Source organism: Anser cygnoides, chromosome 16, assembly GCF_040182565.1.
Source record: "Anser cygnoides isolate HZ-2024a breed goose chromosome 16, Taihu_goose_T2T_genome, whole genome shotgun sequence".
Taxonomy (NCBI): Eukaryota; Metazoa; Chordata; class Aves; order Anseriformes; family Anatidae; genus Anser; species Anser cygnoides.
Window position 1 is genome coordinate 10,562,049 of NC_089888.1, and position 27,740 is coordinate 10,589,788.

The 27,740-nt window shown below is 50.0% G+C and overlaps 2 protein-coding genes across 6 annotated transcripts; both read left to right on the forward strand.

Annotated features, from left to right (window-relative positions):
• The first annotated feature begins 980 nt into the window (after window positions 1–980).
• YWHAB (tyrosine 3-monooxygenase/tryptophan 5-monooxygenase activation protein beta) lies at window positions 981–14,138 on the forward strand. The gene is made up of 6 exons (XM_066978574.1): window positions 981–1,136; window positions 7,886–8,186; window positions 9,200–9,323; window positions 10,231–10,394; window positions 11,673–11,768; window positions 12,253–14,138. The coding sequence occupies exons 2-6, from the start codon at window positions 7,893–7,895 to the stop codon at window positions 12,307–12,309; spliced, it is 735 nt and encodes a 244-aa protein (XP_066834675.1). The 5' UTR covers window positions 981–1,136; window positions 7,886–7,892; the 3' UTR covers window positions 12,310–14,138.
• A 2,254-nt stretch (window positions 14,139–16,392) lies between these two features.
• On the forward strand, window positions 16,393–27,730 carry PABPC1L (poly(A) binding protein cytoplasmic 1 like). 5 transcript variants are annotated; one of them, XM_048072615.2, is made up of 16 exons: window positions 16,393–16,531; window positions 16,965–17,179; window positions 17,907–18,100; window positions 18,526–18,641; window positions 19,388–19,527; window positions 20,247–20,341; window positions 20,628–20,765; window positions 21,228–21,323; window positions 21,935–22,201; window positions 22,724–22,814; window positions 23,090–23,218; window positions 23,701–23,837; window positions 24,141–24,234; window positions 24,631–24,761; window positions 25,552–25,641; window positions 26,238–27,730. In XM_048072615.2, exons 2-15 carry the CDS (start codon window positions 16,987–16,989, stop codon window positions 25,633–25,635), a joined length of 1,905 nt encoding a protein of 634 aa, XP_047928572.1. In that variant the 5' UTR covers window positions 16,393–16,531; window positions 16,965–16,986; the 3' UTR covers window positions 25,636–25,641; window positions 26,238–27,730. The 5 variants fall into 5 exon arrangements, 3 of the variants coding, with proteins under 3 accessions (XP_047928572.1, XP_047928573.1, XP_047928574.1); XM_048072616.2 differs by having other exon boundaries at window positions 23,093–23,218; XR_007166450.2 differs by lacking the exons at window positions 22,724–22,814; window positions 24,141–24,234; window positions 24,631–24,761; window positions 25,552–25,641; window positions 26,238–27,730.
• Window positions 27,731–27,740: the final 10 nt, after the last annotated feature.

Here is a 27,740-nt window from a genome sequence, read left to right on the forward strand (position 1 = left end):
TTCTCCCAGCTCTCCCAGCACCTCCATAGCTCAGCAAGAGTGCTGGGAGCAGCCCAGGGTGCAAACCAAGGAGATGAGGCCTGTTGAGAAGAGCAGGGGAAAAGAAAGCTTGGTCCTGGGAGGAGAAACAAGAGAAAGATGGTAATAACTGCTCCAGCTGAATCAGTGCTCGTGGCTGAAGATAAAGCATGGGCACCGAGTGATTTTCCTCCTGACTTTCCAAAGTCATTGACCTTTGGACTGAGGCAAAGCAGGAAACTGCAGAAGTCCTCCCATTGCCGACAGGTCTGACAGCAGCTTTGACAGGAATGGGATTTTATCTGAGGGAGAAAATTGGATGCCAGCATCCTGTAATTGAAAGGATTTTTGCTTTTCAGCCCCAGTAACAAAGCTTTGACAGGCGGTGCTGCTACAAACTTGTGACTCAGGGAGGTCACGTCATTTTGTGTCCCACGGGATTACAGGCATTGTAGAAGTGAGTGATTTTCCTCATATTCTTCATGGAAACCAAGCTAGGCTTTCCCTCAGGCCCCCCAAAACGCCCCCTCTCCACCCCTCAGTAAATGCCACTCATTACACAAAACACCCTAATTGCACAACACTCAGCCAGCAGATAAGGATCTTGTTTATTTTCTTGGGTTTCGGTGGGGTTTTGGTTTTGTTGGTGACTGAAACCGTGCAGTCTGAACCGCGGGGAGGCCAGCACCGAGGAGGCCACCCGGATCCCGCCGGCCCACCGCCCCCAGCGCCCGCCATTTCCCGCCCCGCTCCCTCAGGGCGGGCGCCCCGCCCCCACCCCCCTCTGCGCGCCGCCGCCACCCCGCGGGCACGCGCACGAGCACGCGCCCCCCCCCCCGCTCCCCTCCCCGCGCGCGGGCGCGCGCCAACAGCCCCTCCCCTCCCCACCATCCCCCCCTGTTGCTATAGCAACCGAGAGCCGGCTGGCGCCCGGCGGCGGCTGCCCAATGGGGAGGCGGCTCTTCCCGCAACTCCCGCCCCCCGGCGCCGGAAGGGGCGTGGCCTCGGGGCCGGAAGCGGGCCCGCAGCGCCGCAGGGTGTGTGTGTGTGCGTGCGTGCGTGCGCTCCCGCCGCTTCGCCCGCCGGGATCCAGGCCGCGGTGCCGCCGCCCCCGCCAGGTGAGGCTCCCCGGGCGCCCCCCGCTCCGCCCCCCGCAGCGCCCCTCGGGGCGAGCAACGCCGCTGCGGGCCCGCGGGAGGCCGGGGCCGGGCGGGAGAGGCCGCTGCAGGCCGCGGCGGGAGGGCCCCGGGGGGTGCGGGGCGGCTCCGGGCCGCTTTTTGTGCGCCCCCCCCCCCCCCCCCCCCCCCCCTCCATCGGGCCGTGCCCCGCAGCGGTGGGGGGGGGGGCGTGTAACGGTGTGCCCCTGCCGCCCCTGCCGCTGCGGGGCCCGGGCGGGGCGGCCGCCGCCGCCTCCTCCTCCCCAGCGGCCGGCACGGCACGGCCCGGCCCCGCCCGCCTGAGCCGCCCGCGGGGCGAGGCCGGCCGCGCACACCTGTGTGGAGCCCCAGCCCCGGCCTGCCCTGCGCCCTCTCCCGCCGGGCGTTGGAGTGCTCGGCTCGGCTCTGCCGTGCTGCGGTGAGGGGAGGGAGCCGGCCTCCACCGAGGAACGATTCCGAGCCGTCTTCCTCCTCCCGACGGCTCCTGCCTTACTGAAGCCTGCCCAGGCTCCGCCGCGGGGCCCTTCTCGCGGTTTTCCCAAAATCGGGGGCGACCCACCCATCAGGCCCATTCAGCCCCCCCGGGGTGGTGCTGTTTCTATGGCAGGTCGTGTGAGCACGCTCACGTACGAACAGAGGTGATTACAGAATGCTTTAGAAGGAAACTAAATAACGATATTTTCCAATTTTAACTCCTCGTGTCCATTTGGGAATAGGGATGAGTTTAGGGAGGACTGCAAAGGGAAAGACGGCTGCTTCAAGCCACTCCCAACGTATTAGAAGGCTGGGCAGTAACCCAGAGCTAACAACCCTAGGCTTTATTTAAGGTATGTATAACTGGATGTTAATTGGGATGAGCACATTTCAGGGGGATACAGTCACTCTGTTAATACATGGGAGCAAAAATATGTCTAATGCAACCATTACAGTATAAATTGATTGCTTAAATTCTGTGTTAACAGTTAAAACAACTTTTATGGTAGTAGAAAAACAAACTGCATGTTGTGCAGCATTGTAAAAAAATAAACCCCTACATTAAAAAATGAATTTGAGAACCTTTGGGAGGTTTTGCACCATCAGTGGTTGGAACGCTTGTTTTCACACATGTGCTACTGCAGGACCTTAGTCAGAAGTTTGCTTTTGTTTTAAAGTAATAGGGAGTTGTAAACTGATCTAGAAGAGAAAAAAGAAACAATACCTCTTTCATTGGCTCTGTTTCTGCAGTCCTTTAATATCAATGTAATACTTTGTTTATCGAATCGGTACCAGTGAAGTGGTAGACTCGTTGCACAGATGGGCCTAGTGCAGTTTTCTCAACCTCATTATGTCAGTACCGCATGTTCTGATCTCTGCTATTTTGATGTTGAGTCTTTTTTTTCTGTAAGCAGCCCTCTGCCAGTATGCAGCTTTTTGTGCTGTATGTGAATAAAAGCAGATGAGGAGGAGTTAAGAAAATAATTATTTGAATAACGAGGTAAAAAGCTAGTACTCCGATCCGCCTGGTATCGGATGCATCCCAGCGAGACCAGGCCTTCTGGTAGTGTCTTTTCCATGGCCACACGTTTTGCCCCACCCTCCAATATAAATATTCTCAGTTTATTGCTAACAGAAGTGATTTACCTGTGATACGTATGCATTAGTTTGGCATGAATTTTGTGCCTGGGGGAAGATTTTTTTGGGGTAACTCACTATTTCCACCTGGACTCTAGTCAAAAACAATTACACTGGTTGGAACAAAAAGGTGTTACCGTGTGAGGATGTTGTACTTTGGAACTGTGTGCCTGTCTCCACCTGCAGCTTTCCTGTACCAAGTGCCAGTGCAGTGCTTGTCAGCCTGAAGTTCCTCATTTAGAAGGCATTAAGAAGAGCAGGAATACTGCCACTAAATTTAATTTGTCCGTACAATATCGGTGCCCCTACATGATCTTGTTACCTCTGATGGAAAATCTGCAGTTGTCTACGGGGATTGAAAGCCTCGCGTGTAATTTTTCCAAAATGGTGTTGGTCAGTTTTAGGAAACAACAATTAATGATGGTAGAAGGTAACCAGAGCAAGTGGAGGCGTGGCTTTATTGAATGTTAATTTTATCTTCATGTTTGTGTAAAGACTTGCACTGAAGGCCAGGGCGTGTGGTGAATCAGTAGATGCAGAGGAGGCTGAAGTTACGTGCTGCACAAGGTCAGTGAGTGTCAGAACTGGGAAGTCACTTTTTTTCCCCTCGTCAAGTTAGCGGTATATTTTACTGAACTTGTTGTTCCCAGGCTTGTGCTAGTTGTAAAGGACTTCGGTGGTCAGATAGAACAGACAGGTTCGTTTTGTGATCAGTGACTTAACAATACGTGGTTACCTTGGGAGGAACTGGAGTAGAGCGACAAAGCTGATGAAGTGAAATGCCCGATGCCAAGCTAAAGAAAGGAAGGTTCCTTGCAGTCCATTAAGGAGCCCATTCCTTTCCTGTAAGGAATATTTATCGGGAGTGATGCCTACTGGACAGCGAATATCATCGATGTCACGCAGTTCTGCCAGCGTTGAAGCTCCAGTGTCAGCATGTGTGTACCTGAAGCATGGAGAAGGATTTGCCATTTGTTTCAGAAATGCTGTCTCCAAAGCATTTAGTCTTGGTAATTATCGAACTGTACTTTGAGACGCCACTTTCCTCACGTGAATGCTTAATTTTGGACTGAATTGCCCATCCAGAAATCTCTAAGGTGTGTTCACATGTTGTTGGGATTGCACTACAAATTTTGTACCAAACTTCTACTTCTCATGGTAGAATTTGAATGGATCTGCAAAGATGGTGACTGAGAATTGATTGTGTCATGCTTCACCAAATCTGGTTTTACGTCCCTTTTTCGTAGTGAAGCAGCCTGTTAACCTGCGTCTCTACTTGGCTCATTAGCGACTGATATGTCAAGCTAGTAATTGCACTGCTTTCTCACCAGGTTTTTAATGAAGTGGAAGCGTTTGTTTGACAGCTTCTAATGCTTGCTATAAAGAAAAGAACAATACGCAGAAATCAATAACTTAATTAGCATCAGAAGAATAGGTCATGGAGAGCAGCAGACTTCAGGCCACCGTAGGCTTATTAGTATTGTCCTGTCAGTTCAATATGTTATATAAGCCAGATTTTTTTCACTGTCAGTTTTTATCTGGTTTCTACAGACTTTAAACACGGTTACTTCTGAGCTGTTTCGGCTTCGTCCTAAACAGTTCATTGAGCCTGGAAACAATAAAGGCTGCGGAGCAGATGTAGTAACTGCCGGGTAGCAAGAAGCAGTCCTCAAGCACTCGCAGTCTCCTGAAGAACACTACCTATGTGTTTTGCTCCTCAGCTGTTGCTGAGATGTAGACCTCCAGTTCTGTGCATCCATCCTCTCTTGAGAGCTCTGGGGGCGTACAGCCTCTAGGTGCCATTTCCAGTTGGTCACACCTTCTCCTTTTTGCAGCTTCTTCTGAAAGTAGCCAGGCAGTCATAAACTAATGTTTGACAGGCTCTGACCTCCACCTTTGTCGTATGATTGTATCAGATCTCACCTACGCAGCCTTTTTTTTGGAGATGGGAAGTAAACAGTTGTAATCTTTTTGTATCTGTATACATGCAATTATGCCCTTGTAATAGGGGTTGGAAGACTTTAGGCTGTGTTGGGGAGAGATTTATTTTTTTATCTCCTATTTAGAGTGTGGGGAACTACAGTGCTCCGAATTTCTGGCTGCTGGTACTGTGGGCTGCAGGCTAGTGGTTGGCATTCCTTACTGTAAATAGTGTCCAGCCACTGCTTTGTGGAAGGCCACTAAGTTGTGGTTTGATAGATTCTGAAGAGGGCAGCCTTATGAATTTTACGTGTATTAACGCATCTGAGAATCTTCTGCTTAGAACGGGCAACTTCTGGGACTCCTCCGTGGCTGTGGTCTGCACGTCCTTGCTCCTTCTCCATCTCCCCTCTTTCTCCCTTGCCAACACGGCATGGCTTCAGTAGTGCTAGAACAGATCGTTCCTGTCGGCCTTCTGTTTGTCACCTTTGTGTGTTTTGCTCCTAGCTGCAGGTAACCTTTGTTAGATGGCTTCTGTTTGTGGCCTAGGACTATTTTTAGCTCTAGGCTTTGCTTGTTTCAGACTGTGGCACACTGATCCATTGTTAGAGCGTGGCTTTCATCTCCTTTATGGGAGGGACCAGTTATAACTGATAGTTGCTTCTTTGCCTTTTCAAACATCACTCCTTTCCTTGTATCTTTTTTTCCTTCTGGCAAACACTTCCCTCTTTCGGAGCTCAAGCCAGCATAGCTCTGCAAAGCTCTTCTCCAGCCTTCTAACAAGGTAAGCAATGGAGAATAAAATGAAGGTTTTAACAGTGTTCCTTTATGCAGCGCTTTGTGAGTGAAATAAAGGTAGGCTTACTGTCGGGTTGCAGACATTTTGGGGTGGGCAATGTTTTCCTTGTTGTATTTACATTCTGTCAAATCCATTTTTTGGAATAGTACCTTCTAGTTTCATGGCAAAACTACTAACTACTAACTAGATATTAAGATAAACAGTACAAGCCCCTGCATAGTGAAGTCTTAATTTGTCAGGCAGTGAAGTTCTGAGGAGCTCCATCTTCAGTAATCAGTTTGAGTTGCATTTAAGATGTGCATAAATTTCTTGTTTGAGAAACAACATTCTAATGCTTTGTGCTGGTGTTTTGGCTGTACAGCTGATGATATGTTAAGCTGGTTTTTGGAGCTCTTTTATCCACTAGCTCTTTGTCCTTGCAGTTCTGTCTGGTTTCCTTAACATGTCCTTATACGAACCCATTGACTGCCATGAACTGACTCGCATCCATGGATAAATATGTCAGCGAGGTTGATAAAACAAACCCTACGCCATTTCAAAACTAAACTGTATGCTGTTTGTAAACAGAATTCTGCATGGATAACTGGAGTAGGCATTAGAACAGTGTTGGCAAAATGCAGATCAAAGATGATACTGACCTTCCAATGGCAAAATGTAAACTGTTGGAGTTACTTGTCTCTGGGCTTCAACAAACAGGCTGCTTCTACAAAATAATCACTTTCCCCAAGAGGAAGAGAAGAAGATTGCAGTAGAACTGCTTCTAATAAGCTGTGCAGACGGTGAGGAAATTAGAACTGTTTTGGAACTGTTTTGTTTAGGCGACCTGTTACTTAAAGTTGGCTCTTGTGATATGAAGAGCATTCTTCAGGTATGCTGTGTTGGTGGGTAAGTAAGTGCCATTACTTCCCACGTTACGGACATAATCTAAATTTAGTGCTGAGTTTAGGGAGTGGTTGACAAGGTTGGATAGATGCACCAGTTACAAATGTAGTGGGTTCTCTCAATGGTAAATGTCTGCTGATTTCTCTAGTTTTTTATGTACGTATATATGCACCAGTGTGTTGTTGTTTCAAACAGAGCTGTAGTCTCTTGCCTAATTAACAGAAGCATATGAAAGCTAAATGTAAACTTACTGTTCTCATTTAGCTTTTCTTGTTCTTTTAGAGTTGTTTTTAGGCTGCTTAGGTCTCAGGCTGAAAGCTTCTGATCTAGACAGTGAGAGTCCTGATCGGACTTCAGGGAGTAAGAGAGGAACATTATTGCTTGGTACTAACAAGAACGACAGTTCTGGGTCTGTCTGAAAATGTAGATCTGCCTACCTGGATAAATTTTACTGATGAATCTGGGACACCTGAGAGTTTGAGGTATTGAGGTATCCACTTTTTTTTTTGATGAAAGCGAGGAGATTTAAGTTTTCCCATGAACCTGGGCCTAGGTGATGGCCACTGAACTAACAACGGTATATTCCAAGTTGATTAATGTTGGTGTTGTCCTGTAGAAGCAAGCAACATTCAGTCTGCCTCCCAGACACATTCTTTAGCAACTTCATTTTTCATTGCTCAAGTTCTTCAGCGGCATTGTGGCCATGTGATGTGTTTTTCTTGGCTTCATATGCTAAACTGTGTTATCAGAGACGATAAACAAGTTGTTTCCATACAAGCAATTGGTTTTGCAGTAGTGACTCTCATGTGGGCCACATCCCATTGAGTCTTTGTGAATGTCAGTGTTATTCAAAAGCTCTTCGAAACCAAAGACTGCAGCCACTCTAGGTGTGTAGAATTGTCTATTAAATACATGCTGAAGCATGTATAAAAAAAATGTAGCAGGACAGTATAAATCTGTTTTCCATAGGTGCCCCTGTACTGGGTATGGCTTACTTAACCCCACAGAAATAGCTCCTGCAGTGTGCAGACAAGCGTTGATGTGGGGAGGATCTGCCCAGTCCTTCAATACTCTTGAACAGTTGCTGTTGAAGAGTAATGCAGGTAAAAAAAAAAAAAAAAAAAAAGAAAGAAAACCAAAACAGCCCTGCTGGTTTCTGCATTAGAACATGAATTGTCTCCCTGGCTGAGCTATGGCCTGTATGGGAATAGGGAGAGATTTACACGGGGAACATGTTGCTGTGCTTAGACTAATGATGACATGGATTTTTCTGCACTGTGAAGAATAATGCTTATGAGTCTTCAGCGTTGTGATTATGTATAATTTCTAAATTGTGTAAATTATTGTCAAAAGTTTTTTTTACAAAACCTTCATATTTATTCCAGTTGATAACCTTCCCACCTGTTACCACCTGTGAGTTGTGCTTCACCCATCAATGTTAACTTCCACTGTGTAGACAATCAAATAGTTTTCTGTTTTTATTCCCCACTAATTACAGGACAGTCATGGATAAAAGTGAGTTGGTACAGAAAGCCAAACTGGCCGAACAGGCCGAGCGTTACGATGACATGGCTGCTGCTATGAAGGCTGTCACCGAGCAGGGGCATGAACTGTCCAACGAAGAAAGAAATCTACTCTCAGTTGCCTACAAGAATGTGGTCGGTGCCCGTCGCTCGTCCTGGCGTGTGATTTCCAGCATTGAACAGAAAACAGAGAGGAATGAGAAGAAACAGCAGATGGGAAGAGAATATCGTGAGAAAATTGAGGCTGAATTGCAGGATATCTGCAATGATGTTCTGGTAATAATCAAACAGCAAAAAATAACAGTAACTAGTACTGCAGCGTTCTTCAGAGAGGCTTAAAGAATCTTATTCAGGTTGTAGATACTGCAGCACTGTAGCAGGGAAATATTTTTGCATATCTATCCATTTGAGTCCAGTTCTAGGTCCAGAATTGTCTAGTTTAAGGAATTCATTTGTTCTTGTTACAAAAGAACGCTTTTTTTTTAAATATAAGGATGTAGACAAGGCAACGCTGGAGACCCTGAACTGCTGGCTAGTGATCACCATGAAAACAAACTTAGACCTGCTGGGGCACTAGCATAAGTCCTGCTAAACAGCCTACTGTTTCTGTAATTTCTTTTGTCAATGAATGCAGACATTGTGAAGCTTGTGTACTACCTCTTTGGTGGAAGCATAAGGTCTATATTTTTCCCCCAAGTTAGTTTTGCTGTTCCCCCTACTTAGATAAGAGGGATCCTTTTTATTGCTGCTCATCTTGCTAAAGATATGCTCTTAGGAACAGTTGCTGTCAGTACTCTCAGCCTTTGCCTCTCTTTCTGAAGGTACATGGTGCTGACTGTGCCACTATTCAGCTTTTCAGCCGGAGCTGCAGATAGAATCAGTTTGTTACGGATAGTTTCACTGCTCTGTATAGAATTCAAGTTCGTGGCAGGAAAAGAGTCTAGATCTGTGCTGATGTCGAGCTGCTGCCCTTTGTTAGCTTGCCTATAGATGTAGGTTTGCTTCAGTGTATTTCAAGGAAATATTTGCAGTCTTAAGCTCTGATAGCCATTAGGTTCTGCAGGAGTGAATTGTCAACAGCCCCAGTGTAGCAAGTTTTCTGCTTTCCAGGGACTAGGATACAAGTAGTTGTTTTTTTTCCCTGAGTTTAGGGAACATCAATATGACTAATACATGAGTATGCATAAGTCATTGTTAATGTTTTAACAGTTCATGTTTACCGTTGTAATGAAGGCTGTTCCAGACATTATTTGTATGACTTGGGGAAAACAAAGTGTTTCCTTTCTCAGGAACTCCTGGATAAATACCTTATTGTCAACGCCACGCAGCCAGAAAGCAAGGTCTTCTATTTGAAAATGAAAGGCGATTACTACAGATACCTCTCAGAGGTGGCGTCTGGGGACAATAAGCAAAGTAGGTGGAGGTGAAATTTCTCATTCTCTTGGGGGCTGGGCAGAATAAAGTGTGAAAAATACTTGAGTCCTTTTCTCCTAACATGAAATATTTCTTTCTTCAATAGTATTGAAGATGAGTGCAGTGCGAGTCACTTTTAGAGAAACAGACTTCATTGAAATTAATAGAAGTGATTGACAGATGTTCATCAAGCCAGTCAGATTCTGTTTGCAGCCACAACCTCAGTGGCAGATTTCTAAGCACATTTCACACTGTAAAATCCTTTTCCTAGAGTATGGAGGAAGAGAATGTGTTGTTTCTCATGGAAAAGGCTTTGTTGCTATCATCTCTCATTTAAACTATGAATTTAGCTCACAAGTCTTGGTTATTTGCAAGCTTTCTGCATTCAAATATGGGACATCGGGTTACTGAGTGCTAAGTCAATTAATCCTGAAGTGTTAAAGCAACATCCTGAATTCTTGGTGAGTGTCTGATCTGGTCAGTAGCTTGCAAACTTAATAAGCTCCAGAATGATGTCAAACTGTTACCCATTAGCCAGGGAAGGGACTGTTGTCTTTATTCTGAAACCTCAACCTGAAATACAGAATTCATGGCCTACCTGCTAAAAGTTTCCTTCTCCAAGAGTGTTTAAATTGGTAGTTTAGATACCTCTTTTTCCCCATATGGTGGTGTCTGGATTTATTAGAATTTAACTTCTGTAGTTCAAACCTTTATCTGAACAAATATTTGTCTTAATGGTTCAGCAAGTGGTAGGCTTTTACCTCTTAAATCATTGAAAGAAGCTTCCGTGTTTGTAATTATATGAATATCTAGTGGCATGGCAGTCTAGACAAAAAATGTAATAGCTTCCCCCATGAAATATGGTGGATGTACTGTGCATGAATATGATTGCAATTGCTTTTTGTAGCAACGGTAGCAAACTCTCAGCAAGCTTACCAGGAGGCATTTGAAATTAGCAAGAAAGAAATGCAGCCGACGCACCCCATTCGACTTGGTCTGGCTCTCAATTTCTCTGTCTTCTATTATGAGATACTCAATTCTCCTGAAAAAGCCTGTAATCTGGCAAAGACGGTAAGCAGACTCCTCATGTTACCAGTTCTTGGGGGGGCTAAGAAGATAATTACATGGTTACAGTAGTATTTTGCAGATTGTTATACTTTCTCATATGAAATCCTTTAAAAATGCTGTTACCTTTAAACTATAGTCATCTTAGTGTATTTTCAGGTAAGTTAGTTACAGCTAAGCTAGTCCGGCTAAGTTAAGCAACGGCAATTTGCTAGGGCAGTTGATCTAGTGAAAGGGGAGACCAAGTACCTCTTCCAATGTCCATGTAATTCTCTTAGAATGCTCTTGTGTCAAGTTTGAAAACACTCTTAAAGTGGAATAGTTTTTTAAATTTGAACACTTTGCAAATACGTGTTGTCTTTTTGAGTTATGACTATAGCATAGCTCACTGTGCAACTGCCTGCGCCTCTCTCTCCAGAGACCAAATGGAACTTGTATGATGCCAGATAGCTTGTCATTTGGTTTTAGCCTTCTCCCTAAAACAGGATTAGAACCTTCTGAATGGAGGTTTTTTACATCTGTGAAAGTTTTCTGGTAGTAACTTTAGTATGGCGTTAGCTGGCTTCGTGTTATTTATATGCACATTAACAATATTTTGTGACAAGTCATGATGTTTTGCTTTGCAAAATACTGCTGCTATTCCTGTTCTTAGTTTATATGCTTACATCTGTTTGAAACCTGAATGAGAGAGGACGCTTACTCATGGCTCTCAGCTCTGACCTGCATCATGTGCTTTCATGTGTAACGGATGGGCAGTGTGGCGTTATTAATCTCTATTAAAATGTACCCGATTCCTTGTGCTGTTTTGAAAAGAAATACAAAACACAACAAAACCGAAGAATTCTACTCCACTCTCAAAAGAAAAACCCACTACCTTGTTTGCCATTTACGTGTATAATGTCCATCAACTTAATGGTGGTACCTTTCTCTTTTACTGGCACTTTAAACCACTGAGGCCTTCATCTTTAATGAACGTATTGCTGTTAAGTGTTCATCTTAGACCTGACTGTGAGCTGTGTGAATCATTCTTCAGTATGGCAGTGTGTGTGCTTGCCTCTTCAGTGCTTGCTATTGGCATGGCAGTAGAGTGGCCTTAATCTGGCCCCTTTGCTTTTTCCACTGGTCATCTAGTGATCTTGTGCTCACTTTGGCTTACTTTTCTTCCCTTGGTGAAAAAGAAAAATACTGGAAGCTTTTGTCACAAAGCTTTTGTGGCAAATTTATGAGATCTGTGTAAGCAGAAGTGAGTTCAGAGCAGAGTAAAAGTTTCTCGTGTGTTTCTAGGCATTTGATGAGGCGATAGCAGAGCTGGACACGCTGAATGAAGAGTCTTACAAAGACAGCACTCTCATCATGCAGCTGCTTAGGGACAACCTCACTGTAAGTATTACAGGGCAAACTGCTGCATTCCGTGCTGTTACTTCTTTAGGCTGCTGGACTCCACTAAGTAGGACTCAGCATCTGAAGCTTTACGGAGGTCTGTGCCATTAAAATTGCCTTTTCTGAAGCATTAACTGCATGTCTTAACTGCACTGCTTTTTGTAACCAGACCAGTTAGACTTGCTGGTTTAGATCAGAGATCACTTGTTAACTACTGTAACAAACTCAGCCTTTCTGTAACACACAGTGCAGTGTGTCTGTTCTCAAGTCAGATTGTGTTCAGCTTGCAGACTTTTGTTGGCTTTTTACTTCTAATCCTTTACCCATTTTCTAGTTCATTCTTTATTTTTACTGTTAAGTTCAATTCTCTGTTACTCTTAAGCTGAGAAAATTGCACAGCTACTGCTAATTACTGTCTTCCCTTTCCTGATAGTTGTAATTAACCGTGTGCTTTCAGCATAAACATGTTTGTATTTTCTTACAGCTATGGACGTCGGAAAACCAGGGAGATGAAGGGGATGCTGGGGAGGGAGAGAACTAATGGCTGTCACGCTTCACTATATGTTCAATGTCACCCTGTATCCTACACATATATCCCTTTGTGCGACAAGCAAAAAGAATAGTACATCGACTTTCACAACCTCAACGTAGCAAAAACTGTCTGTGGGGTAAAAACGGTTGGTTGGTGTTTTGTGTACTTAAAATGGAGGTCGGTTATTATAATGGCATTCCGAATTTTCCTATTATGAACATTTACAGTTATGATTACCGTGTTTATATTTTTAACTGAACACTGTGATTATGGGTTTTGTGATTGCAATTGACTTTACAAAACTCCTATTGGTAGAAAAGTAGACATCAATTATGTAACAATGGCAAGCATAATCTGGCACCAAAATAGTCGAAGTACAATTCTGTTGTAAAGTTGTACAGAAAGTTATAGAGATTCTATTGTGACACTGGGGCATGGAAGGAAAACAATCCAATGTATGGCATTCCAGTTAGTAACACACTGCTATGAGTTAGTTTAACAGGCACACTTTGTAGACATTTTTAACCAAGTCTGAGGCACCGCTTTCAGTCAAAAGCTCACTTTGTCAATCCTGTCTTTCTGGGGATTGGGTTTGTTTTGGGGAGGAGGGTAACGGGGGAGTTAGCAGCTTGATTTCCAAACTCTTTACACTGGCAGATAACTGGGATTTGACTTTTAAGAGTGGTTTCATGCCCATACAAGATGCATGACTAAGCCCCTTCCCACAGCAATAACGTACCTAATTATACCTTAGATATTCTTCAGTAGTGAGAATTCTTGGTTCGCTACCATGGACTTGCAATAGGAGAAGATTCAATTTTTTGAATGGCCTTATTAGTTTGGATGATACCATGAAGCGATCTGCCACTTTAGCATTACTTTACTCTTGGGTGAATTGAAAACTCCATGGTATTCCCATTGCGATTTTATCTTGAAAGCCTTTTAAGTAGTCCACCGAGCCGTCTTTAAGTTTGCTTTATGGAAATTTTCTCCCATCGGACTCTATTCATCCTCGACCCTTTCACCTGCTTAAACTCCATTAAAACAATTTGGATTCCTACATATACATCATCCTTTCGTTGCGGGTGATGTCAGGATGGTAGGCGAGACCTGAGTCTGCTAGAGGACAGGTTTCTGTCTTGGATGTTTGAGAGCTGCCAGTGCTCTTGCGGTCTTCAGCTCATCTGCCATTTTTTTGGTAATACGAAGATCTGGCTCAAATATTCAGGTTTTCCCACTTATTGTACTGGAATGCAGACCTTACACATTTGCAATGCTTGTAATATTTGAGCTCCCAATGTCCTCACCTAGTTACGTTTCAGACATGTCCCATTAAATAAAACCTAATAAGAGTTGCGTGAATAATGCAGTGGAAAAGATTAGGAATAGTCACCTATCAGTCTCGCGGTATCATCCCCCTGCCTTCACATTCCACTTAGGTATAGGATCCATCTGTTTGTCTGTCCATCCGTCTGCTGGAGAGAGAATTTCATGCACTGATTTTAAAACTCCCCTCTACTAGCTGAACAAATTGTGCAGTTAATACTTGGCGCTTGATAAATGCAGTAGTGAATGTGGAACCGAGCCTGTCTGTATATCTGGTAGCTCTTTTCGCTTTGTTTTTACTGACCAGTATTCTGCCTAAAGTTTGCTTCTGTGACGGTTATATTGCCTAGCACACACGTGGTTGTGAGAATAGTATAGCAAAAAGAAAAACCTGGTTATTGATGTACTAGATTTGTGTATGTCTTTTAAACAGTTCTAGTTTCACCTTACACAAAATAATCAGGAAAGTGTAAAAGAATTCAAAAGTGAATAATAAAAAAATTTTATCAGTTGTTTGTGTCTGTTATCTTTGCCATCCTTGCCTACTTGGTGGTAGTAGAATCACCACTTTGTAGAATCATTAAGGTTAGAAAAGGCCTTCCACATCATCCGGTCCAACCATCCCCCTACTACCACTGTCACCCACTAAATCATGTCCCTAAGCGCCAGGTCCAACCCTTCCTTGAACACCCCCGGGGCGGTGAGGCCACCACTTCCTTCAATTAAACGCTCAGTCTTGAAGTGTGTGAGTTGATTCATGGTTTCCAAATGGTACTATGTAATTGCTCACTCCTTTGCAGAGAGAGTTTTTCCCCTCACGCTCCCACATTTGTAGTAGAGAATGCTGCTTCTCCTCGTTTTTGTTGAGGTCACATTTGTATTGTCACTGCAGGACGTAAAAGAAATGCAGCTATAAATATCTATCTAATTTGCCGTGAGTCACTGCATATTGTATGGGTGAGCACACTGTACATGAGAAAAGTATGTTACAGCACTTGCTGCTGCCGTTGGCCAATTACGTTTAAAGCTTTTTCCCTTAGGGAAACTTTTAAATGCATACTTCTGAATGCAGGGTTAGCTTTCCAGCTGGGCCTCCAACAATCATCTGCTTGTGTACCCGGTTGCACTGGTGAATAACCTGCATATGCTCTAGTTAACTCACTGTTCTCAGCTGGTGGTGTACAAAAGCAGCAGTACTGCGAGTGCAAATGCACGCTGAAAGTGTCTTCCTGGAAGCAGTGCTTGAAGAACTGAAGAGCGATAGTCCGGCTACTTGATACCAGTCATCCTGAGGGTGCTGAGGCGGTTGGTTGAGGACCGAGCAAATGTCCTGACTGCTTCAAAAGCCCGTTTCACTCAAGTGGGAGATGGTACAGCAGTGTGCTCTGTGCATAATGCCACTCAGATTCTTTTGTTTGATCACTGCAAATGCATTAGGCCAAAACAAAATGAGCTGCTGATCAAGCACTGATCTGTCCTATGCCCTGCTTTTAAATGATTCACCCTCTGTTTGCATCTGTACTTATTACTGCTTTGCCACTTTCTTCAGTGTTTATAGTCATATCTGCTCTCACAGAATTTTATAGCGTACGCTAACTCCCAGTCTGACTCATGCTAATGCCATTGTCAGCTCCTGAAAGGAAAAATCCTGGGCCGTGCTAGCTGCTTGAAGAGCGCTGGTCTTGCACCGGTTCTTTCAGATAACATCTCCTATTCTTACTTTCTTGTTTAGGAGTAATAATCTCAGGCAGACTGGTCTCCGGTGATGATGAGTTAGAGGGTATTTTTCAAGTAATTATATCTTTTGGGGAAGGTTGGCCCAGGCACTGTAGGAGTCTGGGTGTACTCTGCATGTTTGCACTGATCCAGTTGGTGCTGCTGTTCCCTCTTGTTCCTGGCACTGCTGATCTGACCCTGGGTGAGGCGGTTCAGCGTGGGACACCACCAGAAGACGTTTTAATGAAGTTCTGCCCCGGCTTGTGCTGCCGCTGCCCCTTCTGGGTGCTAAAGGAAAGCAGGGCATGGGGTGGAGCCAGGCAAGCATGGTCAGATCGGTTTGGCTTTAACCGTGTGGGACCGCAGGGCTGTGCGGTGCTGGCTGGAGGCAAGTCTGAGCAGTGCTGGAGCATTCTCCAGCAGCAGAGGAATCGCCTTTTGTCCTGAAATCCATCAGAGCTGTTCAGCTGAAGTCAGCGCGAGACACTCGCCCTGCTGCACGAACTGCCCTCCTTGAAATGCGGAGGCAGAGGGAGCACGGCCACGAGGCCCGAGCCCGGCAGAAGCGTGGACGGAGATGCTTGTTCGGCAGGCTGCTGGCCCAGCTGCCTCGGCTCTACCCTGGGCTCATCTGCTTCTTCATCCCTCGCTCCAGCTGCGCTGCAGGTCGTTTGGTGACGGCCATGGCCTCGGGAACAGCCCCGAGCCCTGACAGAGCCGTGACGGAGCCCCGGGCCGTGACAGCCCCGTGCCGTGGCGCAGCTGGGCTCTGACCTCGGGGGGCGAGGGGGTGCGGGGTGCTGAGGGGCGCCCTCGGGTGTCGGAGGGCGAGGGGCTCCCGCCGAGCCGGGCCCGTGTCGCCCGGGTTCCTCCTCCTCCCATTTCGCACCCCTCGGCCGTGGGATGAGTTCGGGACCGTCCCTCCAGGGAACTACCCGCGGGGGCCTGCCACGGCCCAGGCCGCACCGCCCGGCTGCCCCCGGGGGCGGTGCCGCGGGCCGGGCCGGGCCGGGCCGAACCGAGCCGGGCAGGGCAGGGCCGGGCCGGGCGGAGCCGCCGGAGGGCGGGGAAGGCCCCGGGGAGGGCCCCGGCCCCGGCCCGCCCCCGGCGCCGCCGCGGGAAGAGGCGGGGGCTGGCGGCAGCCGCAGCGGGAGCGGTGCTGCGAGCGGAGCCGCCGGAGCTGCTGGGCGTGAGTGAGGGGACGGGGGGGCCCCGCAGCCCCCTCACAGCCCCTCCGTGCCCGCGGGGATCGGGCCCCCGCCTCCCCGGGCCTTTCCCCCGGCTCCCTTCGTGGCCCCGGCCTCCCCTCAGCCCTCGGCTGCAGCCGGGGGTCCCCCGGTGCATTTCTCCCCCCCGTGCCTCTCCCCTCAGCGTCCGCGGGGGCGTTTTAATGAGTCCGGGGGGTTTGGGGCTCTCAGGTAGGAGCCCCGGAGGTGTGCTCCCAGCTGGGAGCTGCGCTTCTGTTCTCTGGGGGGTCCTAGCGCTGGCTGGTGTCTCCTCGCCGCTTCGTGCCCCGCTGTGTTGTGCTCTGGGGCTTCTCATCCCATGGAGGTCTCTCATGGGGAAGGGCTGCTCTGACCCCAGACCCGCGCTCTGCGTCTCAAACCCGTCTCCCTTCGCAGCTGAGCTTTGCAGTTGAACGCCATGAATGCCAGCGGCCCCGGCTACCCGTTAGCCTCTCTCTACGTGGGGGACCTCCACCCAGACGTGACCGAAGCCATGCTCTACGAGAAGTTCTCGCCCGCCGGGCCCATCATGTCCATCCGAGTCTGCCGGGACGTTGCCACGCGCCGATCGCTGGGCTACGCCTACATAAACTTCCAGCAGCCGGCGGATGGTGAGCCCCGTGTAGGGTGGTCCCGAGGGGCTGCCTTATGCCTTTGGGGCGGTGCAAGAGGAGCGGGGTCGGCAGTTGTCTGAGGGGACGTGTCAGCTGCTAGGGCTGCTGGTATCCTGCTGAGGCTGGGTGCTGGTTGCAGTTAACCCCAGTCTGTGCTCTCTTCTCCTGTGGCTGGGTGATTGCCCATCTCAGGGACTGGGAGATGACGCAGCAGCAGGGCTCTGGGTTCCTTCAAGGGGGGGAGAAGAAGGGAGTTGCAAGAGTCTCCTCCCTCTGAGCTCATGGGGAAGGGCACTGAAACCCCTTCTGCCCTGCTTGCTCGTGCCAAGGAGAAGCGAGGTCCCCTTCCTGATGTCCCTGCTGGCAGGCAGGGCCTTCTCACCCTGCTGACTGCAGCAATACAGTGCTGAATGGCAGAATTACCCACAGGGAGACTTATTTTGGAGGGAGGCAGCAGCGATGGGAAGGTGTTGGGTTAGTTGCCCTGGAGACCACAGTCATTACCCAGTAAATGACTTGGGCATCTGCCAAACTTGAGCTTGCAGCGAAATTAATGCTCTGCTGCCAGGTGCTTCTGGAATGTGCTGAGGCCTCCTGCCTCGTTTGGCTTAACGAGGTGCCCAGCAGTGTCCCCAATTCCTGTGTCTGTCTCGCGTGCTGTAGGACGGGGAAGGAGGTCCATCTGTGCGACCGTTCTCTCTCTTTGTGCTCACCTCTTTGCCAGCTGAGCGAGCCCTGGACACCATGAACTTCGAGGTGATCAAAGGCCGGCCTATCCGTATCATGTGGTCCCAGCGAGACCCCGGGCTCAGGAAATCAGGGGTTGGAAATGTATTTATCAAGAATCTGGATGACTCCATTGATAACAAAGCCCTGTACGACACGTTCTCGGCCTTTGGGAACATCCTGTCCTGCAAGGTATGTGCCTGCGGCTGTGCTGCGGAGAAGGGGGCTTGCTGCAGAGCTTCCCCAAGTTCTTGGCAGTGCATTCCCATCAGCTGAAACTCACTTGCCTGCTTTTCTTCCTAAATTTCCTCTGAATTCCCACCCTTCGCCTGGATGGAAGCCACAAGGCCCTGTGTTTCCCGTGGGGACAGGGTGCTTTTCTGCCCTGCACCCACCCCTCTCTTTTCCTTGTGGTCCCTGACCTGCAACCTGTGAGCACCTGATCACCGCTCTGCCGCTGTGGGAGCGGGATGTCAGGGGAGGGTGACGCCCCTGGGGAAGGAGGGTGGGCTTTCCTGAGACCTACTCATGTGCAAGGAGGGAGAGAACTACCATCTGCGGTTTTTACTTTTTTTTTTTTTTTTTTTTTTTTACTTCTCCTTGCCCTGCTGTTGTAGGTGGTCTGTGATGAAAACGGATCCCGTGGCTATGGCTTTGTTCACTTTGAGACTCAGGAGGCAGCAACTCGGGCCATCGAGACCATGAATGGGATGCTGCTCAACGACCGCAAGGTGTAAGTGTGGGAGGAGGAGCGCCCCTGGCCCTGCCGTGGCACTCCTCCCTCAGCTTGGTGCGTGCTTGTGAGCAAACACGTGCCCTGCTCAGGCTGCTGACTCCTGCCCTTGGTGTCTCCGCTCTTCCCTTCCTGGTTAAGCGTTACAGCTCTGCTTTCCGGAGCTGTGAGTCATTTGTGGTCCATGCTGATGGAAGTGTGATCGTGGTTTTGAGTCCTTCCTGGTGGTGGGGAAGGAGCCTGACCCAGGGCTGTGTTTTACTGCTGAGGCAGTGTAATGAATGCCCGCCAAGCAGGGCTGGTCCTCGATCGCTGCTATCAGGGTCAGATAATCTGGGGCAGGAAGAGGTCTGGTTGTTCTCCAGCCCTCTGCTGACATTGCATCACCTCAGATTTTGTGGGCTGCTTCCGTACATCCCTTTTTTGTGGAGGCAAGCAGCTCCCTGAAGGGCTTGGTGATAACTTCAGAGAAAGAGCTGAAACGTGGTGGCATCCTCTGGTGTTTTTTTTTTTGGGGGGGGTGATACCCCTGGCTGTGCCCAGGACGGGGCTGCAGCCTGTATCTGTGCTCATCCTGCTTCAGTGGGGTCTGGAGGTGCTGGGTGTGAAACACTTGGTGGCTTACGGTGACCCAGGGTGGTGCCTGAAGCGCAAGGGTCTCTCCCAGCCCCTACCAAGACAGATGCCTCTGTTTTCCCTCTGCAGGGGACATGGGGAGTTCATGGGCCTCTGCTTGCTTCCTGCAGGTTTGTTGGCCACTTCAAATCCCGCAAAGAGCGCGATGCAGAGTTTGGGGCTAGGGCAACGGAGTTCACCAACGTCTACATCAAGAACTTTGGGGATGACATGGATGATGACAGACTGCGGGAAATATTCTCCAAGTTTGGTGAGTGTGGTTGTTGAAGCCAAATATCTTAATGTCTGGTAAACTGGAGTTGGGGCAACCCCAAAGATGGGGAGAATGCTTGGCTGGAATACAGAGCCCTTATCTTGATGTGATCTGCTTTGCTTAAACACCATGTGGCCACAGGACTGCAGTGACTTAAGCTGTCAGGATGCCATGTGCGCTTTCCTGTAATGACAGAGGATACTATTAGGTGTTGTCTTTTTTTTGGAGCCACTTCCTTCCTTCCCAATAAAAGTTTCGTGGGTTTACAGGTTTTGATTTTTGTTTTTGAAACTGTCTTGAAAACAGTGTACTGGTTGTAGGAGCCACGAAAATAAGAGATGTTAAGTCTGAATTTAAAGCGAAAGTGGCTTTCCCAGTTCAGCCTGTTACTGGAGGATGCCTCTTGCACCAGGGCTCAGTACAGTCCACGTGGTAGCACAGCAGTGTCCCATGTGTGCATTCATATATGAAGGGAGATGAGAACTTCTGGCCACAGGACCCAAAAAGCCAGCAGCAATGTGAGCAGCACCCTGGGTGGGAGGGATTGTGCTGTCCGCCCCGCAGCCTCCATTTCCCCTGTGGCAGCAGGGATCCGGCAGCTCCTCCTGCCACTTGACTGATCTCCTCACTGCACCGGTGCCTCGTGGTGGCTTTGCCTGCTCCCGTGCCCTGGGTGGGCACCCTTTTTCAGAACAATCTCTCCTTCCCTCTTGCAGGAAAGACTCTGAGCGTCAAAGTCATGATGGACAGCTCCGGCCGCTCGAAGGGCTTTGGGTTTGTGAACTTCGAGAAGCACGAAGAAGCCCAGAAGGCAAGCTGCAAATTGCTGGGGCGAGGCAGTGGCAGCTCGGCTGCCTGTTGGCCGTCCCAGCCGGTCACCTGCCGGGACCTCCCCTGTCCTCGGGCGGGGACCTGCTGGCCCTGCTGGCCTGGGTGCCAGCGTGGGTGCCTGGACGGGCAGCACCCGCGAGGGCCAGCCCTTGGTGGGGGCTCTGTGAGAGCAAAGCCCCTGCCCTGTGCTCACCTGGGGAGGTCTCTGCTCGTGGTGGGGCTGGGCTGGGGTCTGCGGTGCTCAGAGCCGTGCTCTCTGCTGGCAGGCCGTGGCCGACATGAACGGGAAGGAGATCAACGGGCGGGTGGTGTACGTGGGCCGGGCACAGAAGCGGCTGGAGCGGCAGAGCGAGCTGAAACGGAAGTTTGAGCAGATCAAGCAGGAGCGAGTGAGCAGGTACCAGGTAAGGGAGGAGTGGGACGCTGCGTCCTGAGGACCCACACCATGGATGCGTCCTTTTTGATGCAAGTACCCATGCAGGGCTCTGGTCACCATCTAATGTCCAGGGAAGCAGTGTCAGCAAAGAGGAGAGAGATCTAAGTGCAGGGTAGTGTTGATGGGTGAACAAACAGGCCCACTTTTTCCAGAAATAAAATATTAGTTTGGAAATTAGGTTTCCTGAGCTCTTGGAGCAACTTCATAGCAGCGACCTGAGCCCTGCTTTGCTGGGGCATCTCCCCTGTGGGCACAGCACATGCGCAGCCCTGGCTCCTCTTCAAGTCACTGATCTCACTGGAGTATTTTTGGGTTGTTCCACCTCTTGGCTAAGCTGCTGATGAAACATCAGCTTTAAAAGCTGCAGTAAATCTTGGGAGCCTGCTGTACCTTCTGGAGGAGGCCAAGCTGCTTTTCTGCCTGTTTGCAGGGGGTCAACCTGTACGTGAAGAACCTGGACGATGGGATAGACGACGAGCGGCTGAGGAAGGAGTTCTCCCCCTATGGCACCATCACCAGCGCGAAGGTGAGGGGCCAGGGCTGGGCTGGCCGGCGCGTTCAGCCCTTGGAAAGGGGTCAGGACAGTCGTCCTGTTGAGCTGGAGCTCCCTGCTGATGGCTTGTATCTCAAGCCAAGCGTGAAGGATGTGTCACTTGTGTCCAACACTTACTGATTCAGCAAGTACTTTGTAACCTTGCTGAGTTATCCCAGCCCTGCTAAGCGCAGGATGTGACACTTGAAAAGAGGATCCTTCTCAATACCGCACGGTTGCTCACGTGGTTGCACACTGACGTGACAACATGCAACCCTCACATGCTCATTAGCAAGCAGCAAATGCCAGAGCATCTCTGGGTCCTGCAGGGCTTCACGCAGACCCTGTGGAAGGTCACAGGTCGCAGGTCTTGGGCTGGCCCAGACTGACCTTGGTGTTTAGCAAACCTTTGGGTTTCATCCCATTGTGTCCTCCCCTCCCCTGGGGTAATCTACCCTTGTGAGCCCAGCCCAGCCATGGGAGCACCCCGTGCCGACCTGTCCCACCCGGGGTGTGGGTGCTGGGGGGGGCCCCGACCGCGCCGTGCTTCTCGGGTGGCCGTGCTGATGTGTGGACTTAGCTGTGTTGTTCTAATCCAATTTTAGGTGATGACAGAGGGTGGCCACAGCAAAGGGTTTGGCTTTGTATGTTTTTCCTCCCCAGAAGAGGCTACCAAGGCCGTGACCGAAATGAACGGGCGGATCGTCAGCACTAAGCCTCTCTATGTCGCCCTCGCCCAAAGGAAAGAGGAGCGGAAAGCAATTCTCACCAACCAGTACATGCAGCGATTAGCTACCATGAGGGCCCTGCCCGGCCCTCTCCTTGGCTCCTTCCAGCCCCCCCCGGGGTACTTCCTACCCCCCATCCCTCAGGTGAGTCCCTGCTTCCTGTCCTGCAGTGACAGCCTTGCCTGGGGACCCGAACTTGCCGTGTGCTGGGGGAGGTGGGCAGTCAGGTCCAGGAGCATGTCTCTGTTTTGTGCAGAGCTGTATCTGTGCCGGCTGGTGGTGCCCAGCTGCCGACTCAGCGGCAGGGCTCGTGGAAAGGCTGGCTTGAGGTGCTCCAGCTATGGGCTGGGTATTTGGTGGATTGCCAAGGAGAAGTTTGGTGTGAAGGTTCAAGTGTGGAGAAAGAGCCCAGTAATGAAATGAGGGGAGGGAGAAGGGTTAGAGGCGTGCAAAAGCCTGTGGGGAGGAGATAAGTGGATGTGCTGGAGGAAACACAGTTGTCAGGACTGGAAGCAGATCTTTAAGATCTTTATAAAAGCTTTGGCATGCTGCAGAGCATGGTTTTGGCTCACCTGTCTGTGGTGGCTGCTGAGATGCTGCTCTGTGCTGATCTGACGTGGCTCAGCTCCCGGGTCACCTTGGATATAACGTGTTCTCCCTCCGTAGCCACAAACCAGAGCTACTTTCTACAGCCCCAGCCCAGTAGTCCCCGTCCGCCCCGCCACTCGCTGGAGTGCGCAGCCCTCCCGGCCTCCCCGTGAGTGCGTCCGTCTGTCCCCACGGGTGCTCGGGGCCAGCTGGGCCGCGCTGGGGACCGCGGGCTCTCTAAAAACACCACAAAATGTAAAACGTGCAGCCACGGGAAGTCAGTGCTTGGGAAAGCAGGCGGTACCTTGGTGCGGGGCTCACTGGTGACAGGCACTGGGGCTCAGGTTGCCCATGGAGGCTTTTCCCAGCCACGGCCCCTTCCCAGCATCTCTTCCATGCTTATTTCTACCCGGCAGCCTCGCTAATTGTGCTCCATCTCTCCAGCAGCGTATCCTTCAGCCACCCCCATCCTGAGAGCCGCCGTGCAGCCCCGGCGCCTGCTGTCCAACATCAGCACCATGAGACAGGCGTCCACCCAAGTGCCTCGCGTGCCCCCCCAGGCCCAGAGAGTGGGTGAGTGCAGGGGGACCCGGCTCAGGCCCCGCCGTGCTGGGTGTGCTCGTGGGGGAGTTTGGGTGGTGCTGGGGCTGGAGCAGTGTCCCCAGTAAATTCTGGGGAATGCTGTGGTCGTTCAGGTAAAGGGGCAGGTCTGTGACACCAGACTGGTTGTGTTGGGCGCTGCTCCTTGCATACGCTCTTTAAAGATGCTGCTGCAGCCATGGCTCAGTGCTCAGAGGTTCTCACCTGCTGCCAAGGCTGACTCCAGAAAAACCCACTCGTGTCAGGGCTGCTTGGAGCTGTGGCCTGACAAGGGGGTCTGTAGGGGGGTGAGATGTGGGTGCCTTGGCCAGCTCCTGCCCTCTGCCCAGACCAGTGGGTGGGAGAGCAGCGCCCAACCTGGGGACTCTGCCCTTGTCCTGGGGGCTGTTTGAGCCCGCGGCAGGGTTCAGCTGCGTTTGGTGTGTTTTTAACCGTCTCTTGCCTCCCTCTTGCAGCCAACATAGGGACGCAGACGGTCAGCGCCCGGGTGCCCTCCTCGCCCACCCTGCCGCGGGGCGCCCCGCAGTACAAGTACTCGCCGGCCGTGAGGAACATCCAGCCGCTGGGCAGCGTGCCGCCCGGGGCCCCGCAGGTAGCGCCCGCCTGCGCCGTGGGCGTGCTCCTTGTGGGATCCCCGCGGCTCTGGTTGTAACTGGTGCGATGGGTTCCTTTCCTGGGCTGTGGATCCAGGTCCTGCAGCAATGTGGAGGCGATGCCTGGCTCTGGTTTTTCCTAAAAGCTGGCGTTGGGGTACAAGTAGGCAGTGCCAGAGCTTGCAGCAGCAGCTCTGAAGGGTGAAACTCCCCGCTGCACCCAGGGACCAGCACCGTTGCTGCACACTGAACTTGTGCATTGCTTCCAGCCTGATTGCTGCTCTCTGCGTTGCTTTATCCAGGTGGGAGAACCCGCTGTGCATGTCCAGGGGCAGGAGCCGCTGACAGCATCCATGCTTGCAGCAGCCCCTCCTCAGGAGCAGAAGCAAATGATAGGTGGGTGTCCCTGCTGCCGGAGGAGGCCCTGCTGCCTGACTGCGTGTGCAGGCAGGCAGACTTAAATGCACCAGGGAAAACTTAGCTGCAAGGAGAATGCCCTTGTTGGATGGCTCTGATAATATGCTGCTTTAAAAAAAAAAAAAAAAGGAAGGAAGGATGTGGCAGAGCTCCATGGTGCCTGTGCTGCTCAACTCCTGCAGCTGGTGCCTGCTTCACCTGGCAGCTTCCCTCCGTGTGCCGAAACCCTCCCTGCCTAAGGGAGGGTTGGGAGCAGAGTAGTTTGGGTAGGGGAGAGGGGAGCACAGAGGTGGGAGGGCAGGGGGGCTTGGGGGTTTGAAACCACCGGGGGTCTTGTATAGTGCTCACTGATGTCCTCCCCGGTGCTCGGAGCAGGTGAGCGCCTCTACCCTCTGATCCACGCGATGCACGCCTCGCTGGCTGGCAAGATCACGGGGATGCTGCTGGAGATCGACAACTCGGAGCTGCTGCTCCTCCTGGAGTCCCCCGACTCCCTGCACTCCAAGGTAGGGGGCACTCGGTGCCCAAGCACATCGCGTCCCGAGGGCAAAGTACCCGCTGCTGCGAGCACTAAATGAGGAAGGTGGCTGTGGCCCAGAAGACGGGCCAAGGACTTGATATCCATAGAAAGATAAAGTAGCTGCCTCTATACAGTGAAAGACAGACAGCCAGGGCCCCAGGCTGATCACATCTGCCTGCTTTCAGCAAGAAGAGCTCAGAGCAGCTCTGGAAGCCTGGCCAAGCCCTAGGGGTGGTTTGGAGGTGAATAGGAAGCGAGAAGGGGAGAAGGCAGGGTGAGCATTGCTCCCCAGAATGAAATAGGGAAATGGTTTTGACTTAGTTTTGGTTTTAATCCCGGTGAATGTTTAGCTTCTGGTTCCCATTAAAACAGTCACAAGGAATTAACTGCATTGCCTTGCTGCTGCTCGGAGGCAGGATTCACTTTCAGCGTTCTGCTGGCACTTTTAGAGGAGCCTAGGCTCTGCTGGGTGCTGCTGGGCAGCTTCGCCTAAAGAGAAGCTTGAGTTCACTCTGGCCTTCTGTGACTCCTACAGAAAAGGAGAAATGCCCCAGCACTTCCTTAGGGAGGAGGCAGAAGAGGTCCGTGGGCTGATCCACGTTCTAGCAGAAGCAACAGACTTAGATTTATTATTGTTGTTTTTATTAATCCCCTTACCCCCTAGAAGTGGGGTTTGTGCGGGGGCTGCACTGAGACCTGGAGCGCTGCAGTTCTTGTGCAGTGTGATCCTGTGTCAAAGCAGCTCCTCTCTTCCCCAACTTGTGCTCTCTGCACAGATCGAGGAAGCTGTGGCTGTTCTCCAGGCGCACCAGGCCACCGAGACGTCGCACAAGGGCAGCGCGGCGGCGTTCCTGCAGTGAGCCCAGGTAGGTGCAGGGGTGGCTGCGGGAGCTGGCGTGCGCTCGGGGTCTGTGGCTTATGCCTGAAGCTGGGGATTGGGTTTCTTGTGCAGACCAAGTGAGGCTGTATGTACTGTAATACTCCACTTTAAATCATGTGATTCATCCTCCATTTTCCAGACTTAATTGTACTGCAACAACATAGTTCTGTGTGGTTCTTTCCTTGCCCTCTTCCCCTTGTGTTCATGAGGGCAACACCTGTGCTGCCAGGAAGGGACAGAGGGAAGGGCCTCGCTTCTCTGCCCTGCTTGGGGGGACTGGCACAACCTCTCCTAGGACTTCCCTGCTGGTGCTGCAGAACCTTGTCAGCAGATACGCTTAAAAAAATGTTGGTGCTCCTGCATGGGATAGATCAGGAGAGCCAGCCCTGCTGCTGAGTGTGGGACAGACTCATCAGCAAGCAATTCCCCCTTTGAAGGTGGTAATTTTTTTGACTTGTGATCACAAGGAAACGCCAAATTAATCCAAGTTCAGAGATGACCTGTGAATTCTTGTCTGGATCAAATTGTTCTTCTAGCGGCTGAAAATTACATATGTGCGTTCTTTGTGTTTTTTCTAACTAGGATTGGGAGCAAGTCCTGACAACATTGCCTTGGCAGAACGACAGCAGCCACCCCGCCATGCTTCTGGAATTATGACTGTATAGTGACACTGGTCTGTCTTCAATGCCCCATCCTGTTTTCTTGTGCGTATTGCAAACCTTGCTGCTTCCTCCCTGCACCTGTATAAAAATTCCAAAGTTAATTCTCTTCTCTTCTGAAAGTGTCTTGTGAGATGTAGCGTGGAACCCAGCCCAGTTCAGTTGCCCAGGAAATGACAAGTCCAGATGAATCATCCTTTTAGTGAATTGATTGGGTTCTGTAGTTTTACTTGTTCCTGTAGCTGACACTAATAAAGAACTGATGCTTCCACTCCCCAAAGCATGGGTTAGTTTCCTTTGCAGAAGGGCAGCAAATGCTGTGTCTATTTCATGCAGGTGGAGGGACAGACTCAAGCCAAGCTGTTGTAATTAGTGCTTGAAGCTTGTGGAGTTGGCAGGGTGGCAGTCCTCAGAGCTGGCTCAGGGACAGGAACTGCTGTGTAGGATTAAACGAACAAATTGCTGACCAACAGCTCTCCTGATCCTTCCACTCTCAAAGGGTGACTTTGAGCAAATTTCACAGCATCCACTTCCATTCTTATCCTTTCTAGCTAGCCCTTTCAATTTTCTTTTAAAAGGCTTCATCCTCTTGCTTGTATGCCTGCAGAGTACTGGGACTGAGTACCTTCTGGTCATCATACTGCGTGGCTCTGGTGCACAAGACCCAGCTTGAGATACTGTGACCAAAATCTGTAAATCAGAAGTTGCTTCTCCCATGGGTTTTTCTGACCAATTTCAAGGACTGAAAACACTGATAATTGCACCCTGGCTCAGTGGGATGCTCTGCTCATGGGCATCAAGGCCTGTTATTACTGATTTCTGTGCTCTTAGCCTCTCCTGGAGCATGCTGCAGTTGCTATAGTCATCCTGGCCTTAATGCTTTGCTCTTCCTATTTAGGAATGGAATTCCATTCCCTGGAGGCTCCTTGGTGCTGTCAACGTGTTGACCTTATTTGACTGCTTTTCCTAGTCTATAGGAGCACACCTCCATCAGCACAAGCTACCTGCTTTCTATCCAGTCTGTGTGCTGGTGCTGCTCTCTTGGGCTTGCTTCTGTGCTGTATCATACCCTGACTTCAGCTGGTTGCTGATTCATCCCTCCTACCTCTTGTTTTCCTTCCAGCATTTTAATAGCACTTACATATTTGCTCTTCCATGGTATATGTTCTGCTCAGCTGGGATTCTTTCCTGGGGCTTTTCTTCATTCCTGCTCTGATCTCCTTAAGTATTTCTTTTTGTTACAGAGGATGCCCCCCAGCCTGAACTGTGTACTGCTTAAACATCTCACTGATAAGTCTACAAAGGACTAAATCTATTTGATGTACAGGAGGAAAAAAATGCAAATTGCGTATCAGTTATGCATATAAGGAGCTGGGACAGAATTGTACAAGTAAAATTAATTCTGTTGTTGCCTAATTTGAGTCTG

Excerpts from the sequence above, each read along its gene's own strand:
- YWHAB (XM_066978574.1), top strand. The coding sequence starts at position 7,893 with ATGGATAAAAGTGAGTTGGTACAGAAAGCCAAACTGGCCGAACAGGCC. Across the intron at positions 9,324-10,230 it reads GTCTGGGGACAATAAGCAAA|CAACGGTAGCAAACTCTCAG; the intron begins GTAGGTGGAGGT and ends TGCTTTTTGTAG. Across the intron at positions 11,769-12,252 it reads TGCTTAGGGACAACCTCACT|CTATGGACGTCGGAAAACCA; the intron begins GTAAGTATTACA and ends ATTTTCTTACAG.
- PABPC1L (XM_048072615.2), top strand. The coding sequence starts at position 16,987 with ATGAATGCCAGCGGCCCCGGCTACCCGTTAGCCTCTCTCTACGTGGGG. Across the intron at positions 18,642-19,387 it reads CTGCTCAACGACCGCAAGGT|GTTTGTTGGCCACTTCAAAT; the intron begins GTAAGTGTGGGA and ends TGCTTCCTGCAG. Across the intron at positions 21,324-21,934 it reads GCACCATCACCAGCGCGAAG|GTGATGACAGAGGGTGGCCA; the intron begins GTGAGGGGCCAG and ends ATCCAATTTTAG.